The following is a 21,540-nucleotide window of genomic DNA, read 5'->3' on the forward strand; positions in this document are numbered from 1 at the left end:
TTTAGTTTAAAAAAAAAAACTTGGAAACAGGGCCCCTGGGTGGCTCAGTCAGTTAAGCCTCCAACTTCGGCTCAGGTCATGATCTCATGGTTCAAGGGTTCGAGCCCATGTCAGGCTCTGAACTGACAGCGTGCTTCAGATTCTGTGTCTCCCTCTCTCTCTGTCCCTCCCTCCATTCACACTCTTTCTCCCTAAAAAATTAACATTTAAAAATTTTTAAAAATAAAAATAAAAAATAAAAAAAACTTGGGGGGCGCCTGGGTGGCGCAGTCGGTTGAGCGTCCGACTTCAGCCAGGTCACGATCTCGCGGTCCGGGAGTTCGAGCCCCGCGTCGGGCTCTGGGCTGATGGCTCAGAGCCTGGAGCCTGTTTCCGATTCTGTGTCTCCCTCTCTCTCTGCCCCTCCCCCGTTCATGCTCTGTCTCTCTCTGTCCCAAAAATAAATAAAATGTAAAAAAAAAAAAAAAAAAAAAACAACTTGGAATGGACATAGAGGCATTTGACCATTTGGTTAACATCCATCCATACATGATATGGTGTGGCTGGAAGAACTCTAAGATGGCCCCAAGATTATTGCCCCCTGGCGGATGCTTTCTGCCTAAAACTTTCACCTTGAGTGTGGTAAAAGGGTTGAATAGGATGGGGTATCACAGAGGTGATAGGGTCATTCATCAGTTGACTTTCGGTTAATCAAAAGGGAGGTTATCTTAGGACCCTCACTTATTTGGGTGAGTCCTTTAAAAGAAGTTGAAGGACTGGAAAGGGGTTCTTCCTCCTGGCCTTAAAGACACAGCTTCTGAGTTCTACATCTGCAAGGCAACAAATTCACTCAAAAACCACATGAGCTTTAAAGATAATGTAGATCCATAATGTGTCTAGTTCCTGCCACCTTGACTGCTGTCTTGTGACACCCTGAGAAGATCCAATTACTCCTGACTCACAGAAACCGTGAGACAAATGTACTTTGTTTTAAGCCACTAAAATTGTGGTAATTTGTCACACAGCAATAGAAATGTAAAACTATGGCATGTTGACAAACTTAAGGGTATCTAAGCAGAATACACAACTTCAAAGGAAATCATACTCCAAATGCAAAAACTTCAGGAGTCAAAGCAGGCTCAAGTAATTTTAGAAATAATACATTTAGTAATACCAGAAAGCAGGATTAACTCTGAATAAGAAAGACACATAACTGGTCAGTACTGCTGAAAGTAAGCAGGTTTAAAGAGATAGAGAGCAGTTTCAAGTTGTCCTGGATCTTTTAGCTTAAAAAAAAAAATCAAGGATTTCCCCTCAGTTCAGAATTTTAATTTTTGCAAACTGCAAAGAAAAAAACCCAATTGAGTTTTCATATGGCTACAAAGTTTCTCACATGTGTCAGCTTCATTTAGCAAATACAACGACTCTCAAAGCAAGGTCCTAGGACCAGCAGCATCAGCATCACCTGGGAGTTTGTTAGAACAGAAATTTGTGAAACTCACTCCCAGACTCACTGAATCAAAAACTGGGGGTGAAGCCCAGCAATCTCAGTTTTTAACAAGCCCTCTGGGTGATCCTGATACAGGTTCAAAATTGAGAACCACTCATCTAATGTCAATTTTTGCCTGTTCCCTACTACGTTCTGGTCTTCCTTCTTTGGTCAAGACGTAAAGCATTTCCAAAGTTACCATATCTAACCTAGATTAGTCACTAGCACCTGGCAGAAGCTTAAAAAAATGTTTGCTAAATAACTAATGTATTAGGCTTCAGATGTGTTTCTCTCACCAGAGGGTTTTTAGAAGAAATTGGATATGAACGACTTTAGGCAGGATGTGTTCTATTCACTTTCCCACAATCTTCATCAATCCCTACTGCCTTCTACCTCATACGTTCACATATTTTTCTGCCCAGCCAATGACAGCATTTGAATTTGACATCTAGAAAAAATAATTTATAATGAATAACTTAAAATCTGGATACAATATGGTCCACTCTTCTCTTACAAATTCCAGGCAAGTGAGTAACTTATAGCTATCTCATGATGATTCAAACAGGTACAATATGTTACCCAACCATTTACAGGTTTCCTGGTCCAGCATGAAGCCCTAGGAAAGGTGTTTCAACATACCATCCCAAGATTTCTGTTCCTGGTCTGAAATCTTCAGAAAAGTAGACCCTGACTAAGTATTTCAAAGGTTCATCTGCCCAGTAACTACAGAGGTGGTTAACAGGGCTTTGACTGATGGAATTTATAATTTAATGTGAACTTTGGAAACTTTATATAAACCATGGACATGTAATAACATCAAATCATTTCTGAGAAACACTTCAATGAATTCAAAATTTAATGCATGAGCAGAGATTTAATTACACTAAAATTAGAATGCAGTTTCTTTCCATACCATCTACAAGGAAAACAAGATACATTTAATGAACTCATCACTAAGATACCAAGCTTCCACTAAATTAGAATGCTTCTTTTAACTATGAGGGGTTAGAAACCTCTCTCTAAATGAATCACGACGTAGGTGAGCATCGATTTAGGATGCTCCGAAGTAATGATAGGAGCCTGAGGAGCTGGAGGACCTGGAGGAGCTGGGACACACTCTGCCATTTCATGGCGGCATAACCTCCTGTAAGTCACAACTCCCTTTGAGCTCTCTCTCCTTACCCACACAAGGTGTAGATAAGTACTAACACTCCGAAAACTCTTTACACTGAAAAACAAGAAACAAGTGTTGCTATTAGCGTAACTAGTTCCTTAATCAATTGTTTAAAGACAAATGAAATAAGGGTAAGCTAAAACTGGGTCAAACACCTAAGTATATGTAAGAACAGTGACTGATTCTGATAATTTGTACTGTAGATATTATCATTTTTTAAACAGCCCTCACCCTAATAACCCAAGAGAAGTTCTAAAAACTTAATATATTCAGGGGGCTTGGGTAGCTCAGTTGGCTAAGCGTCCAACTCTTGATTTTGGCTCGGGTCATGATCTTACATTTTGTGGAATTAAGACCCGCAACTGCTGTGAGCACAGAGCCTGCTTGGGACTCTTTTTCTCTCTCTCTGTCTCTCAAAATAAATAAATGAACACTTAAAAAAATATAAAAACAGATTCTTCACAGAAAAAGCCAGAAGATTCAGAAAAACTAAAAAAAAAAAAAATTAAAAAATTCACAATCATACCTCCCCAAAATAAACATGGTAGCACTTTAAGGAATTTTCTTCAAGTATTTTTATGTATATACAGAACGTATTTTATATAGACGAGGCCACAGAGAATATACAATTTGGCATCCTGGTTTCTAACTGACCACTGCACCATCTTTGAAAACATTCTTCAGGCTGGCTTCCTACCATACAAATAGCCTACAGTTTAACTACCAATTATATACTAATCACTCAGAATATACTAATATATCACCAAAGAAAACCAAATAGTAATATTCTCATTAATGCCTTTTTCTTTTCCCCACACTAATATAAGTATCAATTCAGCATTCATAGAGTATTCAATGAAAGCAACAATGAAACTTAGACAACTAAAATTCTATATATTATCAGTTGAGTAAGGCAGCCTGCGAGATCTGGAATAGTTTGTTTTAAATCAACACAAAGATGGGTTTAAGGATGGCTTGGGAGTATTCCCATTCAGCTGAATGTATACAGATCCCTGGCAGTACTGAGTAAACAAGAGTAGGTAGAATCCTCATTCTGTAAACATCTTGGGAGCTGGCAGGGTGATTACGCAAAGCACATGAATTTTAATGTTAAAATCCACGTGACAGAGATTCCTAACAACCCAGGAGAGAAAATGGCAGTTTTGCAAAAGGGAAGCATATAAAGATAAAGGGATAGGCTAAGTACACTCAAATATTTTGAGAGGTTCAAAGTAATTGTCCTATATGTTTAGTAATGTACAGACTTACCTTCTGTGAAGACTGACAGAAATTTTCTAACATGAGCACTTGGAGTTCTTTTATAGTCAAATCCACTTAAGATAATTTCTTAGAGACTTATTAAGAGCCTAATGGGGGAAACTGAAAATAACTAGGGCAGAAAATTGTAACTCACAAAAAAAGCCTTATTCAGAATAGCTCTCCTGAACTTCTTATAAATGCTTAAATGAAAACAGAAAGACAATAAAGTAAGATTGAGGCATGCTTAAATGTAAAAGTAAAAAGAACCAACAATTTACCTAGAAAAATGATCAGAAAAATAACTGGTACATCCAACTATATACCTAATTGCTATTAGGAATCCGGATTTTCTGTATATGGAAAAAGGATTCTAATTTTCCCCAGATCCTTTCAACTTACATTGCACTTGCATGCTATACTATGAACTAGACGGTTAGCAAACACAATATATAGCACTCACAAGACATATGTACCAGAGCTGTGGCTCTCAGCACATTTCTAGTAAGGCTCTCCTATTAAACACAGGGACATGGGGTGCCTGGGTAGCTCAGCTGGTTAAATGTCTGACTCCTGATTTCAGCTCAAGTCATGATCTCATGGGTTGGGAAATGGAGCCCGCCGGTGACTGACTTAAGATTCTTTCTCTGTCCCTCCCCTGAGCATGTGTGCACGCTCTCTTTCAAAACAAAAACAAAAATATACACGAACAAATTTCCCCCTTCTATGGGTTAAGGGGAGGGAGGAAGTCATGGACTCTTGTCTGCAGCCCTCTGGACTCTGACACACGGATCCAGATGTGCCAATACACATGACATGATAAACATGACTTAAAAAGAAAGTAATGAAAGCTGCTTTGGTATCTGTGGTCCCTTGGCAGTTGTTTGTGTTTAATTTCTGTCTAACTTATTTGGTAATTTTATACAAAGTTCTCAATTCTTACAACTACTCTCTGCCTTGAGGAACTAGGGCCAAACCCTCAAAGATAACATGGAAATGTTTCATGTTTTATGGAAGAACATTAAAAGAAAATATCTATAAAGCAAACCTTTTGTTTTTTAAAGCTAATAGTAGCTACTAGGAGATTAAGGTGATTTTTTGAAAGCTAGCATAAGTATAAAGGTAAATTTTATTATGAAGGGAAAAGATTGACTCAATTGGTAAATTTTTGTATTTTATAAATAATTTTATTTTCTCATACAAGAAAGAAAAGAGGAACTTTTTGCCTTCCTCCAGTGGCCTACCTTAAAAGAGACAAGACAGTTATATATAAGTGAAATTCAGTGCTTAACTAAGTCAAATGTTAGTCCTACCCATTTAAAATTCTTTTAGCTACACAAAAGCCATTTTGGGTTCACAATCCATTAGTGAAGGGGGAACCTCATGAGAAAGAGTATTTGTTTTTGTTTTTTTCCTTTGCAAGGTCACTAGAAAGATGTCCCTGTAAAATTAATTCTAAACTGTACTTAACAGTGAAGTGAGATTTTTAAAAACTTTTTTTTTATTTTTTTAATGTTTATTTATTTTTGAGACAGAGAGAGAGCATGAGCAGGGAAGGGGCAGAGAGAGAGGGAGACACAGAATGTGAAGCAGGCTCCAAGCTCCGAGCTGTCAGCACAGAGCCCGACTCGGGGCTTGAACTCACGAACCTCAAGATCGTGACGCGAGCCAAAGTCAGACGCTTAACTGACTGAACCACCCAGGCGCCCCTTTAAAAACTTTTTAAAACAAGATGGGAAAATAAATGAAATACAGTTAGTTGACCCTTGACAATGTGGGTTAGGAGCGCCGATTCCCTCAACGGTGAAAAATTCACTTATAACTTCTGACTCCCCTAACTCGTTACTAATAACCTGTTGACTGGAAGCCTTACTGATAACATCAACAGTCAATTAACACACTTTGTATATTATATATTATTTCTTTCAGTGAAGAGAGGGAAAAGAAAACGTTATTAAGAAAATCATAAGGAAGGGGCAGCTGGGTGGTTCAGTCGGTTAAGCATCCAACTCTTGATTTCAGCTCAGATCATCCTCTCACGGTGCATGAGTTTGAGCCCCACATTGGGCTCCCACGCTGACAGTGTGAAGCCTGCCTGGGATTCTCATTCTGTCCCTCTCTCTCTCTGACCTCCCCACCCCCGGCTCGCACTCTCTCTCAAAATAAAAGAAATGAACCTAAAAAAAAAGAAAATCTTAAGAGAAAATACATGTATAATACTGCACTGTATTTATATAAAAAAATCTGTCTGTAAGTGGACTCACGCAGCTCAAACCCAAGTTGTTGAGAGATCTACTGATACAAGTGGATGAAAAAGACAGTATATATGCCCATGTCCATAATTTCAACTTCTCCTCTGAAAAATATTGCTTAATACAAGCAGCATTGATTCTTATCGATCTCATCTCTTTTACTCAGATATTAGGGAGCACAGAAATGACCAAAGGTGTACTATTTATGATGGATGGGAAAAGGAGAATCAGGCTACAATTAAGAGCAGAAGTTCACTGATAAATCTGCTTCTTTTAACAGAGAGTGATAGTGAAATGTCCTAATTTTATGGAATATGGAGGTATGCTATAAAAACTAAGATTTTAACTATATGCTTTTATTTACAGGTTGAAGACCACTGAATGATCAGCTTTTACAAAGTTTACCTACTCCTGCAATGCCTGGTCAGTAAGATTTGGAAATTTTATCTCAATTCTTTGCAGACAGGCTAAAATCTATATAAACACTGCTTATTACATGGAGATTCTTTTGAAATGAAGATACTTAATGAGTCCAAAATCTTACAATGCCCCAAAAGCACTCAATTTTTCAATACTTAACAGAGGAAAATCTCGAGGAAAATCTCACTTATTACAAGAACATAATATGTCTTATAAAACAGGGTCAATTTATTGTATAAGCCACAGATCACAAGGCATTACAAAGATGCAACACGAACAAAAAATTGCACATTTCCTTAAACTAAAGGTAATCTTTACTAATTGAGATATAAATCTATTTAAAACATCTTATATACAGGGGCACCTGGGTAGCTCAGTCGGTTGAACATCTGACTCTTGATTTTGGATCAGGTCATGACCTCGCAGTCATGGGACTGAGCCCTGTTGTCAGGCTCCAGCACTGAGAGTGGAACCTGCTTGGGATTCTGTCACTCTCTCTCTCAATCTGCCTCTTCCCCACCCACGTCCATTCCCTCTCTCTCTCTCTCTCTCTCTCAAAATAAACATTACAAATACACACACACACACACACACACACACATACACGTTTCAAAAAAGTCTTAAGTCACTTAAAATTTCTATCAGGAAAAATTAAATATTTGTAACTCATTTCCCTTACTCTTTTGTCCAGTGAGTTGAATTCTAAATAACATAACAATCCAGTAAGTAAAAATAAGTATTTCAACTAAACACCAGAGGTCTGAACAAAATAAAAATCATATGGCAGCAAGGAGGTTAGACCTTTTGAGATTCAATCATCTTTTCACTGAGACATTTGATCACTTAAAACTAAACTAAGTTTACAAATTATTTATAAAGACAGTTTCTTTGTTTAATCCTTTAATTGCATGAATAATGTTTCAGGTAATTAGCCTAAACCAACTTTCAGAATCCTTTAATCCCAAAAAAGAAAAGTCACACTAGTCTGATGTACATTGTGACTTCATTTCAAAATTATTAAATTAATAAACTTTGCTGAACCAAAGTTAAGAGCTCCCCTAAACACTTCCTTTATGTATATATATTTTGAAAAGGATTGTTTTTGTGTACACTTGTTTGCTCATTGACAGATGTGTAAGTTTGTGGTCAAAGTTTAGTAATTCTGTTCTAGAGACAGGAAATCAAAAAAAAAAAGAAAAAGAAAAGAAAGTTATGTGAACTAAATAAAAATAGGATTAATAAGGATATTTTTAAAAAGGATTAACGTCTACATAATACAACTAATCAAAATGACATAACACATCTTGTTTTTGAGAATTACATAATCACATCTTAACATGCTACTCATAATCACTACTTTGTTTTTTTTTTTAATGTTTATTTATTTTTGAGAAAGAGAAATAGCACACAAGGGGGAGAGGGGCAGAGAGAAAGAGGGAGGGAGACACAGAATCCAAAGCAGGCTCCAGGCTCTGAGCTGTCAGCACAGAGAGGGACTCAGGGCTCAAACCCACCAACTGTGAGGTCATGACTTGAGTTGATGTTGGACGTTTAACCTACTGAGCCACCCAGACATCCATCATAATCACTACTTTAGTTCCTATAAAAACCTCAGGTCAGAGCCAAGAACATCATATACTACATCCATTCTGTTTCCCAAATAATCCCACCTCTAATTCTATTTGCTCCTCCCTAAAATTAATTTATGCAGATTAAACTTAAAGTAACCAACCCTCACTAGTTTATACATTCCCACTAATTGCTTTGTCTAAATACTCAAGTACCATAATCTTGATTCTCCTCTTCTCAATTTCTGCCGTGCTAAATACGTAACCATTCAAAAAGGTTTTTTTTTCATTTTTAAAACTGCAGAATAGGATCTAAATTTTAAAAAGACATTATAAAATATCTTATTTGTAAATCTAAAAAATAATATTCATTTTGGCATGCTAACACACACTGTTATCCCACATAGAGATGTTGCTACTTTTCAGTCCAGAGTGGATGGCCTTCCCATCCCATTACCACCAAATCCGGACAAGCAAAGTCCTCCCCCTCCAATTTTTTTTGGTTGGGGGGGGAGGGGCGTTCGGGAGGGTGGGCACTCAGATGAGCACTGCCAATCGGACACTGAAGCAAACTGAAGCTGGGAAGTAGGGGGGAAACTGCAGGAGTTTAGGGAGACGGGAGTAGGAACGGCCTTAAATTTTTTCCAGCACTTTCAAGAGGGTAAATGCACTGGGGCCACGGGAGAGACCCTGAGAGTCCATGTGATTATACCTGCCCCTTGGACAAGAGAAAAAGGAATGAAGTCACAAGGATAAAATGAAATCAGAACAAAAAAGAATCAGAAGTCTTGACTCTAAGGAACAATAGGTTTAGATGGAGGGAAAAGGACATCTGAAAGAGCCAGGGTCATCTTGTCTATGTATATGTTACCTTGAAAAATACCTAACAAAAAAATGAGTTCTTTCAAATTTTAATGGGGGGGGGGATTATGCCATTAATATATTAAAAAATAAACCTATTCTGATGATATTTCTCATCAGAAATCTGTAAGTATATAAGACGAAGGATATTAACTTAAACTTACTATGGTAATCATTGCACAGTATACATGTGTATATGTGTTGAATCATTACATTGTGGGCCTTAAAGTAATACAATGCTATATGTCAATTATGTTTTAATAAACTGGAGGGGGAGGAAACATCTATTTGCTTATAAGGCAATATCACTGACAATTCCAAATATTCTTTAATTACTTGCTTGGGGGAACATGTTCTCACTCTTCCATGCAATTTGTGTGTTAGCTAGAAAGTCCTTTTTAAACTTCTACACTCAAGATTTCAAGGCCCATCTGAATGAGCAGCTCAGCAAAGAACAAACATATCATGCCAATTCCTATATTTTTACCCCTGCACACGAAATGCCCTAATCCTGAAAAAGTCCCACTGAGACAACTGCATACAACTCATCATCATCCCTCCTCTCCCCTCACCCTGGAATTTTCTAGGCCCTGTTCAGCCATCCATTTCCCCTACTAGCTAGGGTTCATTGCTCCGGCTTAGTGTTTCCACAGGACCTAACAAACAAAACCAAAATTTCAATGGTTTTTAAAACTAATTTTTCATCCTACTTACCCAACCCTTCATGTAACTACTCTGCTTTAAATCCTTTAGTGCTTCCCATAGCCAAGAGCAGTGTTTTTCGAATTACCAGTTATCATCACTGCGTTGTTGTCTCAACTTACTGGATCTCAAATGTCATTCTTTCTTAAAACTAGAAAATACGACAGTGCATCACACAAAGGGCATTATTTTGTGACATTCTGTCATTTATAATATGAGCGCACTAGGTGGTGAGGTAAAAATGTGTATCTTACTATAATGGGTCAATGCCCCAAAAAACCTTGAAATATACTGGCTTTTGTTTGGTCTACAAAGCCTTCTAACCTGGCCCCTGCATAAGACTCTGGGCCTATCTCTTACCACACTCCACAGAGCTGAGTTTGTGAAGCCAAACTTTTTTGCAGTTCCTGGTCTCAGTACTGTCAATCACACTGTTCCTTCTGCCTTGAATGCCTTCTCAATTGTCTATAAGGCACACCTGTTCTCTTTCATTATTTAATAGCGATTTACACCTCTACAATAGCTTTTTTATCCTTCCCTCAGCAGCTAATGCTACACGCACACATATTTTGTGTCCCTAAGATGCCCTACATCAGGGCCCCTTAGACATTTCACTGTACTTTCTAATTTGGCTGTCTTCCTAACTTCTAAACTATAAACTCTCTGAGGGAAGGAGCACATTTTATTAGTTTCTGTACCACCAACACTGGGCTGCCAAACATGCCACATGTTAGGGATTCACAATTAGTAAGATGAACCAATATACAATTAAGGACGTGCATCTAACTTCTCAGATGTTAGTAATGATTGAGCGATTGCCTTTCCAGCCAAGCCCATTCATGTTGCACTGCTGGATCAAAATTTCTACGTTTTTGCCTCGGCACCCAGAGAGCAGCACCCAGTAGCCTGAGGGAGAAAGAGGGGTCAGCTTCCTCTCTAAGCCAAGAAAGGACTCTTCGGGCTGCAATCAGCAGCACCCACTTTCATGCTTCCAGGAAGTTATCTGGGGAAAGGTAGAGAAGATGGTTTCCAGAAGTTCCCAGAAGCAGGTGAGACAAATCAGAATAGCACTATCAGACCTTATTAGCACGGAGAATCACATTTTTATAAATAACTTTAAATGGGGCGGCAGGGAGGTTCTCTATTCCCTTGTTGAAGGCACTAAGTTGTCAATATGAGCTAAGCAAAACAAAAGGTGGCATGAAATAACTTGTTGAAGTTCCTTAATTTCTATTGCTTCCTCTAATGGTTCTGAAATAGCTACTGACTCACTGCTCTCATTAGGAGATACTACTTGGAGGATGACTTGGGGGCTGGACCTAACAGGCGCTCCTCACTGGAGCTTTGAAGCTTTTTCCAGACTTTATTTTACACACACGAATGCTCTACTTTTTAGGGGTCTGATGCACCTATTTCACAAACCAATTCTTCAACTGCCTTCACTGTAATTAAAAACAGTTCGGGCAGCATCCAAGATATTTTGACAGACTCTGGCAACTGTCATTTTCAGCTGTTCGTTTTCCATTTCCACAGTGGTTCACAAACTACTATTATAGGAGCCAAGTTTGTTTTCTGCCTAATCACCCATTTTGTTTAAAACTAAAAATAATTCAGGGGCGCCTGGGTGGCTCAGTCAGTTGAGCATCCAACTTCGGCTCAGGTCAGGATCTCATGGTTTGTGGGTTCGAGCCCCGCATCGGGCTCTGTACTGACAGCTCAGAGCCTGGAGCCTGCTTCTGACTCTGTGTCTCCCTTTCTCTCTGTCCCTCCCCCACTCATGCTCTGTCTCTCTCTGTCTCAGAAATAAACATTAAAAAAAATTAAAAAAAACTAAAAATATTCTTTCTGCTTAAACTTTGCCCCTAGACTTGCAATTATAGCCATAATTGAGGCAAAGAAAAATTCTTATTAAAAACTAACATTCAAAAATATGTTCATACGATGGTGAAACTCTTCACCACAGTATTAAATTTTATATACTTGTCAAGTAAGGTAATTTAGGACTACCCCAGAGAAAACTTTAAAGGCCATTTAAAACACCATTTCCTTTTGGTTTAAATAGATACAGGAGACTATACCTATTCCACAAACACTTAACGCATATTGACACCTACCAAGTGTGGAAACTTCCACAAATGCCTCTTCTATGCTCTTCTCTTCTACCTGTCCATCCTCTCTTGACAACTCAGATGGAACAGATCACTATCCATGGGAAATAATCATAGCCCTACACAGATTTTCAGAAAACTAATGCCAGAAACACTCCTTTTCCTCTCCAGTCTACTTCTAAAACTTTATTGGGAAAAGGACAAATAAATCAGTTTATAAGCAAATGTAATTACACTGAATTATCAAAAATGTGTGTCATGTTGGGGGGGGGGGGGCTTATTTTAATAGTTTAAATACCAGCCCGTTTGGTAGGAAGTTCATCCCAAACTTCTCTTGGTAAAAAGGTAAGCATTCATGCAGCTTAAAGATTGTGGAAAACCCGATTTTCTTCCATGATGCTATCACTCTACAGTCTAGAGAACGCAGCCTTCAACATGAAAAATTGTCACTTGATTTTTTTTTTTTTTTGCTCTGACATGTTTTAGACACAAGAGCTGCAGATTCTCAAGGAAGCCATATTTCAAAGGTTTTAAATAGCAGTATTTTTCTGCATTTTCTCTTATTAAAATTGGTGCATTTCATCCCAGTTTTAAATGCCACTATTTTCTAGCTGATATTTAAAACCTGCTTAGAGAGAATAATGTCTCCATCTGAAACATCTACTTCAAGAAACCAGCTAGTAATTAAAATACACAGGAGAAAATGAAAATAATTCATTTTTACAGACTGGAAAAAAACGTTAAAACTTATCATCTAAGTCCTTCATTTTACAGATAATAAGAGTCCACAGAGGTTAAGTAATTTGCCTCAGATTACCAAGTTACGAATAGCAGTACTAAAATAGAATAAGGTATTTTAATTGCTTAGCTCTACCTCAAATCAACCAAGTTATATATATTCTCATCACTTGTCACTCAAGTTTTAAAAACAATTATCACTCTCATTAATTCCTGATGAAGAAAGAACTCCCTACAACACATGTTCTACATTTTCAAACTTGTTCAAGTTAATAAACTTCAAATTCTAACTCCCAACAACAACAAAAAGTAGTACTATCTAAGAACTTTCCTCTCGAAGTTTCAAAAAATAAAGTTTAGGTGTACATACCCCTCAACTGCCACAATAAATTTTGGTCTATTCTTTCAATTCCTGTCTCTTAACTACACTTGAGCTGGGTTTATTCAACTACAGAGAGAAGGAAAATTCTCGAAGTTCCTCTTTGACAAAAAGCATGGACAATCTGTCAATGACATGACTTCATCATTACTCCATTAATATATTTCTGACTTACATTACAAAGAGTCATGTTATCAAGTTACTGTGTGAAGAGTTAATGAAAGGCTGGAAAACACACTGTTGGTTGACATTGGTACTCAAAGAAGGTGTGGATCTGACACTGTTAACATCAACTGAAAACCTGAGCTTTAGAGCAAAAAACAGAAAAAGCGAACAAGTTCTTTCAACAAAAAGATTTTTCCTTTGAAGCTCTGATCTACTAAGTGCACCAGCACTGTGGAGACCACATGGGTAAGAATTTCAGATTTTCATTTTAATGCCCCAATAAATCAATTCTACATGTTAGCTTTGGATATTCAAGGGCAAAACAGAGGGCACAGTGGAGGCAATCATTTACCCTGGATCATTTTCAAGGACTAAAGTCCAACCACTCATTACTTTACAATTGTTCCTTTGTGCAACTGATTATTCTCAAAGTACTGAGAGAACGCAGTACTTTTCTCTCAAAGACCCTGGCAACGAAACCTAAGACAGTATGATTTTCATTACAAACGGATGCAGCAGGCTGGCCAGTAAAAGGGCAGAAGATGCTGTCTTCTTAAATATTACTAATCGAACTCTCTTCTGGTTACAAATTATCAAAAATTAAAAAAAATTAGGTATATATGTTCCCTCCTTATGGCCTCCGGGGTCACTCTATAAAAATATCTTATTAACAGGTTAACAAACCCGTATTTTTAATGTACGACCAGCTTAGCAAGGTGGCAAATTTGTTTGAAAACATAAAACACAATCACCACCATCGCTCAACAACACACATAAACAGATTCAAAGCTATGTTAGGCACAAAAGTCCTTACCCCATTTTGCCCAATGAGAACTTGCTCTGAAGTTTCTGCTCTTCTGCTACAGAATAACTTCCAAAGGAATTTCTCCGTCTGCTATTTCGCAGTTGCTTTTCCACCCCCCGAGATCCTTTTCTGGAGGTATTTCAGTGGTGCTTGACAATTCAATTAGTTCCCTTAGGTAAAAGGATTTCTCTCTCGTAAATACCAAAACGTTCAAGCAGAGGTGGCATTTGCTTATTAGAGTTAAAATGCTGCGCGGAGGAGACAGCGGTCAACTCTATTCCACAAAATGAGTCTACGTGTCTGTCGGAAACGCAGAATCCAGCTTCACCGAGTCCTATAAAAAACGAGTTCGGTGGTCATTTCGCTCATGTCCTCCTAGACACTCGGGAAGAGCCAGGTAACTCGGCCTTTTGGTGCTACTAAGGCTGCGGGTTCAAATTTCTCCACCACACCAGTTCCCTTGGGGGTGGAGCATGTAACCCAATGCGACGTGCACTTTACAGAGATCCCTACGAGAAAATAAAAATCCTAAAAGCAGTCATGCCACTGCTTCCCTGCGCTCACGTTAGAAAAAGCTAGATAGAAAAATCTCCTCGAAGTGCAAACCCAACAGCTCGCGATGTGCACGGCACTCCACATTGGAATCTGTCTTTTAAATGTTTCCCCTCCTAAGACTCGGAGCAGAGAGGAGGTGGGGAGGAGGAAGAGAAGACTGGGCAGGATCGATTCATTCTCCCGAGGAGAATAAACGGAGCCATTTCCAGGCTGGCAGCAGGCTGGGGGCGCAGCGCACGCCGGGGAGCAGGGGGAGGGGTCCCGATCCCACCTCCCTCAGCCCCTTCCCGCCTCGCGCCGCCGAGCACAATGGAGCCCTGCTGGCGCCCGGCCCTTCATTCGCGGCTGCCCGTCTTCCCTCCTCTCTTCGGAGCACCGCAGGTCTGAGGCTGCCGGCGGCGGCGAATGAATGAATCAGAGAGCCAAGCCCCACGCTGCCCCCGGCACCCGCTCCCAGCGCGAGGGCGGGCCGAGCAGCGGCGTTGGACTGAGCTGAAGGGTCGACGGGCGGGCGGCTAATCCCGCGTCGCGGGCAGGGGAGCGGGGCTCGAAGCCGCGGGAGAGCCGCTGCTCCAGCGCCCCCACCCGCGCTCCTCGCCTCTCACGCTCCGCGCCGCCGCCACACGCCGCCTCACAGTCCCCGGGCCCGCCACCGCCTCCTCACGCTTCCATCACCGCCCACCTCCGCCGGCCTCGAGCTCCCGCTCGGCAGAGCAGCGCCGGCCCGGGCGGCCTGAAGCCCGCCGCTGCCTCCGCCTCCACCGGCCGCTCGCGGAGCTGAAGGCGCTGCTTCCCGGGTCAGCGCCGCCCGCGTGAGCAGAGCGCGGCGGCGGAGCGGGCTGCGGAGGGCGGGGGAGGAGGCGGGGAGAACCGGGGGCGAGAGCGGTCCCTCCCCCCGTTCGTGGGAGGGAGCGGGAGGCGGCCACCGCCTCTGAGCCGCGGGAAGGCGTCGGGGGCCGGGGCGCTGACCCGTCCCTAGGGCCCAGCGGGGCCCTACGGGCGGCGGGAGAGGAAGCAGCAGCCGCGAAGGCGGCGGGAAGGCTGGTGGTCAGGGGCCGAGACGGCCCTCGTGGGGAGCTAGTCCGGCCTGCAGGTCCGTCAGTCCGTCCTTCCTTCCTTTCCCCCCCTCCCCTAGTGGCGGGCGGCGGGCGGACCGTGCGCTCTGCTCCTCCGCTGTCTCCTGGCCCTGCTCCCGGCCGCCACAGCCTCCTCCGCGCCCCACACCAGGTGCTCGCGCTGTGTCTCCATCCTCCCCGCAGGAGGACCTTTAAATAGCAACGTCAGCGCGCTCCTCTCCGCACACACGTCACCCGCCGCTCTCGTCACCCGGGTGCGGGGGATGATGTCACGCGGCCGGAAGTACTGCTAAATTAGGGAAGGAGCAGGGGGAGGAGGACTCGGTGAGCAGCTCTGTGCCCACCTGCTCTCGCTTCTCCTTAAAGGCCAAAGCACAGGAGACAGCCCTAGAGGAGCTCCGAGAAGGAAGCGGCGGGAGGAGATTTCCTTGCAACAAATGTGCCAAACACAAGTGAATCATTCGTAGCAATAGTGCCGAAGTGTCAAGCGGGTGATATCCTATCTCCCACTCCCACCTTTCGCAGCATCCCCAAGCTTCTCAAGTTTCAACTAGCACGGAAATGTGGGAGGAGAGCCTGATCACTGGTGGTAGATGTATTTCCAACAAGACTTGGGAAAAAGCATCTTAATTTTTGAAAGAGTTATTAAATGCCATTCTGAACATAGTAGACTTTAAAACTTACCCCCCCCCCCCATTAGTGGTTACCCACATCACGGAAGAATAAAGAGCAGAACTATGAACAAGCGGTACAGTGTTATAAAGGATGGTAATTAAGGTTGGAGGAGGGAAGGCAGTCAAATGATCTAAATGTTTTCATTTGCAGAACAGCAACATTTTGGCACAGAGTAGTGAGACAATCTTTAAAAGCTCACATCGTAATTATTGTCATATCTGTAGCAAATGCCAGTATACCCTCCCAGTTCCAGTTTATCAAGAATATGAATTCCAGTCTATGGACTTTAAAAATAAGAAAGACTACCAGATTCTTATTAATATTAACAAAGGTTCATTCAGATTATTTTTGTATTCTTTAGTTTTGGCCATGGAGTATATAATTACAATATCACTTAAGTATGTTGTTTTTCATTTCCTATATGACAAGGGTGAGTAGCCATTTATAGATTTACTGATTATGTATGTTTGTGTCTATAATAAATCATATTATGAATGCTTTTCAAATTGCAAATTGCTACAAAGTTTTAAAATGTCCTTTTATTATTCAAGTACTGGGTAAACTCGAATAATGAAGTTTGATTTGGTTTAATTTGATAATCATGACCTGGATATGGAATTACTGCATAATGCCAAAGGCCATTGCTATTTCAGAGTTGGTCTATAAATTCAGTGACCATGTTTTCCAAACTAAAATCCATACACATCATTTGACAACAGACAAAATATTTGAAATCTGAAGTGACCTGGAAAATCCAGAACATAAGATTACCAACCTACAGTGATTATTGGGAGAGCTATAAATGGATATCCATGCATTTGTTTTAAATAAAAGGAGATAAAACTCAACACAATTTCTATCATGTATGTTTTAAACATGTTTTAATGTTAAACTACTCACATGATTCCTAGTTAAGGAAATTGGTTTTCCAGGGTTTTGCTTTTACATTTTCTTGATCAAGTTAGAAGCTTGATATTAAAGGACACCAGCCAAAAAAGTTAGGACCAATTTGCAATGAAATCAGGCTTTCTGTTTATCTTCACATTATAAAATCATGATCTTATAATTTGAAATATTGAAAGTAGTTTTGTTAAGGTTATAACAAAGGTTAATCAAGAACAACCCCTGCTTGCCAATTTGTCTAATATATATTATCACATTAATGGAAACTGGTACTGACTTATATTTCAGATAAATGGTAGCTTCTTATGTGTAAAATGTTAAAACAATAAAACTGTCATTCTTCAAATAATGTCGTCCCTTGGCACTTGCAAATTAAAATACAAATTAAGTTATTATTCTATAAAATCTCTCCACAAACTATTTACTATCTGTACTAAATCACTTTTCTCTCTTTCCTGCTCTTTCCATTAGTCCATGTAGATTAGAGCTCTCACTTTACCGTTTTCAAACACTTCATTCTACCCTTTTAGCAGAACTTCCTCCGGTTTCCTATCTTATTCCCCCTCATCTTTACCCAACTGTCAAAACAGCATGTCAGCTGCTTTCCTGCTTTTAGAGTGCTGACCCTTCACTAGAGATTCTACTTTTCAAAGCTACCATGGTCTCTTTCTTCTTTTGTCGACTTGAAATTCAGAGCAACTTTTTTTTCTATATAAATCTGTGCATCGTGATGTAATTACTCAGATTCTATGTGATTATTTAATGTTGGCCTCTGTCCTCAACCTAAAAAAATCTACCAATGGTTGGTCAATTTTTATTTCTAGCTGGTATGGGGTTAGTATATTGAGGAATACATATGTTTGTGTATTCAAAGGAATAAGTAAAACATTTTATGTATCAGAAAAAGTATCTGATCAGAAAAAAATAAAAGTACTTGGGAATGCAAGCTGATGCAGCCACTCTGGAAAACAGTATGGAGGTTCTTCAAAAAACTAAAAATAGAACTACCCTACAACCCAGCAATTGCACTACTAGGCATTTATCCAAGGGGTAGAGGTGTGCTGCTTCGAAGGGACACATGTACCCCCATGTTTATAGCAGCACTATTAACAATAGCCAAAGTATGGAAAGAGCCCAAATGTCCATCGATGGATGACTGGATAAGGAAGATGTGGTATATATATATACAATGGAGTAGTACTCGACAATCAAAAAGAACGAAATCTTGCCATTTGCAACTAACGTGGATGGAAATGGAGGGTATTATGCTAAGTGAAATTAGTCAGTCAGAGAAAGACAAATATCATATGACTTCACTCATATGAGGACTTTAAGAGACAAAACAGATGAACATAAGGGAAGGGAAACAAAAATAATATAAAAACAGGGAGGGGGACAAAACATAAGAGACTCTTAAATATGGAGAACAGATAGTTACTGGAGGGGATGTGGGGAAGGGGCATTAAGGAATCTACTCCTGAAATCATTGTTGCACTATATGCTCACTAATTTAGATGTAAATTTAAAAAATAAAATGAAAAAAAATTATTAAAAATAGATAAATAAAAGTACTTTTCTGCTCCCTTGAAACAATTTCAACACAATTTTGAGAAGAGTCAGAGAACCATTCTATGGCTTTCCATGTAAAATAAATCATCTGGCAATGCCTCAGTCAGTTAAGCATCTGAGTTCAGCTCAGGTCATGATATGGCAGCTCATGGGTTCGAGGCCTGAGTTGGGTACTGAGCTGACAGCCTGGAGCATGCTTCGAATTCTGTGTCTACCTCTCTCTCTCTGCCCCTCCCCCATTTGTTCTCTCTCTCTCTCTCTCTCTCTCTCTCTCTCTCTCTCTCCCCCTCTCTCTCTCTTTCAAAAATGTATAAACATTAAAACAAATTTTTAAGTAAATATCATCTAAAACCAAGCTGATGTAACCCAAATGCTAACAGTGAATTTCCAACCCGGATTGCTTTGTATGTTTTTTAAAGTAGCGAGCTTCCTAGAAAGTAATATATTTTCTTTTCCCGGAAGAGGTAAAAAGTACTTTAGTAGAGTTTCAAATTTCTAACAGTTCCTGTTTCCCACTACACTCTGAAAATTTGTGGAGAGGTTTATGAATACCCTCTGATTTTAGAACCTGTAGGCGAAGGCATCTGTTTTAGTTACAGAATTTACTTCCATGCCCTTAATAGGAGATGGCAATATTCAATGGGGTGTTCATAGATTGGGTGTGAGATATGTCTTTTTCAATGAAAAGACACCTAGGTGATAGACTTTGTAAGAAAGATGGTTAAAGCCAGATTTTATTTTTAATTGCTTAACATTAGGTAATAGCAACTCCCTTTTAAGTTCTCTCTTTTTAATTACCAAAATACCAGTATTACTTTGAATAAAATCATAGTAGAAATAATAAATGAAAAGATAGTTCAGCAAACAAAAGAAGTCTCAAGATTCATGGTTTATGCCACATAGTTATGAAGAAACCAAATAACTAACAAAGACTAGAAGTAATAATAAGTAATAATAAAAAAGAATGACAGAGTTGTAGGGAAACAGAGCTTATCCAGTTCATCGTCCAAAGTCATCCCACCTCCTCCACAATATAACAGACATTGGGTGGCAGTAAAATGTGTTTGGCCTATTCCAAACCCTATTTTATTATTAATTATGTTCTGAACCAAACCAAGGTAGTTAATGGTTCAAGGATATAATGGTTTGGCATCTCCAGGATATAATGGTGGGTTAAGGAAAATTTTTATTCTTATGAGTTTGTGCATTTTTTTATCAGAGGCCTTGGGAGTGGTGGAGGGAGGGAAGTTAGAGAATTAGTTTCAGGAAAGATATGATTTAGAACACATGGGAGATAATCTCATAAAACTATCTTTTGCTCTGATTTTTTACTGTAAATTCATTATTTTTTTTTCTAAAAATGGTTAAAGAGATGTAAATATAATCCCAGACTTATTAAAGAACACACCAGAAAGTTTTTGTTTGGTGCTATGAGAAAATTATTGCACAACTATATGTGTGAATTTTTAAAATATTTAGAATAGATGGGGATATGGTGCCTTTGAGAAAATTACCTGGCTTAATTTCAGGTTGATTGTTCTAAACAGCAGTTACCGAGAACAGGCTGGAAAAAATATGCAGATCTGCAGAGAGCTACAGTAAAGAATGTTGAGTAAAAGCTTGTGCTATACCTGTGCGTTTACTTGGAATGGAATGCTGTGGAAGCTGATTGCCATGGTAACCAATAAGCTTTTTCCTGAATGGGAGAACAGGACAACCATGAGGAAAATGCTTTAAATGAGCTACCTTATTCTGTGATGCTTCTGGTGCTAGCTAAGAGAAAAACAACACCCAAAGTATTTAGGATAGCCATGCTTATAAAAGGAAGTCGCTTTCTTTCCAAAGAGACAAGGATGAGGCAAAAATTGGGGACTTTCAAAGGGAGATAAGGGCTTAAGATGGCAACTGGAAACTCTCTGAAGCAGAACATAATTGGTAAAGACTCTGACATGACTAAAAAGGGCAGAAGCAATACCTAGAAACTGTATTAAGGCTCTCCCAAGCATAAGAGGTCAGGCATAAGTGAAGATTCTTAACCTTTGAGATTTTCAGCCAAGATATTTCATGAGGAATTTATAAGACCTTTTATTTCTTTTAATCTGGTTCTAAATAGTAATTTCTCTAAAAATTGAAAAGGAAATGGCAAATATATTTTTATTCAATGTACCTTTTCTATTATTTTAAGAACAAATTATATTTCATCTATACATAATAAATATGTATATAGATACAAATACATGTATAAATATAGATACATCTCTATCATATGCCTGCATTGACTTGGTCATCTGCTAAAATGTCTTATCCTTAAAATAAAATCCAAACTCCATGCCTTGGCCTAAGACGTATTGCATGAGGGGCCCCTGTCCATCTTTCTTACCTTGGTTACCATACCCCCCTATACCTCCATTGCTAGTGTATGGGTTAGTATATTAATTGCAAGAAACAAAAGCCCCACCCAATGGTGACCTAAGCTATAAAAGTGTTCAAATTATTTAAGAATTCCGAGGGCGGCTCAGTTGGTTAAGCGTCTGACTTCAGCTTGGGTCATGAGCTCGTGAATTCGAGCCCCACATTGGGCTTTCTGCTGTCAGTGTGGAGACCCCTTAGGATCCTTTGCCCCCCCCCCCTTTGCCCCTCCTCTGCTCTCTCTCTCTCAAAAATAAATAAATATTAAAATGAAGAAGAAGAAGAAGAAGAAGAAGAAGAAGAAGAGGAAGAAGAAGAAGTCTGAAGGTAGGTGGTCCTTTGGTGGTTTGGAAAGTCCAAAGTGTCGTTATGGTCCAGGCTCTTCCCAGCCTTTCACTTTGACATCTTAATCTGTTGTCTTTTAAACCTGGTTTGATATCTCATGGTTGTTAGATT

General features: G+C 39.6%; 2 protein-coding genes across 10 annotated transcripts in view; both read right to left on the bottom strand.

Moving 5' to 3' along the window:
• HOMER1 (homer scaffold protein 1) overlaps nucleotides 1-20,292 on the bottom strand; it is a 149,715-nt gene extending 129,423 nt beyond the window's left edge. For 8 of the 9 annotated variants that reach the window (XR_007150337.1, XR_007150335.1, XR_007150333.1 and 5 more), the window contains exon 1: nucleotides 13,907-14,030. Coding sequence is in view for 4 of the 9 variants with exons in the window: in XM_047849832.1 (XP_047705788.1) it covers nucleotides 13,907-13,911 (5 nt within the window). In the remaining 5 variants the exon portion in view is untranslated. Of the gene's footprint in view, nucleotides 1-13,906; nucleotides 14,031-20,189 lie in introns of those variants that run through there. The other variant, XM_047849868.1, reaches the window with a different exon arrangement.
• Nucleotides 14,049-15,989, bottom strand: LOC125164448 (translation initiation factor IF-2-like). Its single transcript, XM_047857181.1, has 3 exons — nucleotides 15,816-15,989; nucleotides 15,135-15,717; nucleotides 14,049-14,231 (listed from the first exon to the last, which is right to left on the bottom strand). Exons 1-3 carry the CDS (start codon nucleotides 15,987-15,989, stop codon nucleotides 14,056-14,058), a joined length of 933 nt encoding a protein of 310 aa, XP_047713137.1. The 3' UTR covers nucleotides 14,049-14,055.
• Nucleotides 20,293-21,540: the final 1,248 nt, after the last annotated feature.

This window comes from Prionailurus viverrinus, chromosome A1 (assembly GCF_022837055.1).
Source record: "Prionailurus viverrinus isolate Anna chromosome A1, UM_Priviv_1.0, whole genome shotgun sequence".
NCBI lineage: Eukaryota > Metazoa > Chordata > Mammalia > Carnivora > Felidae > Prionailurus > Prionailurus viverrinus.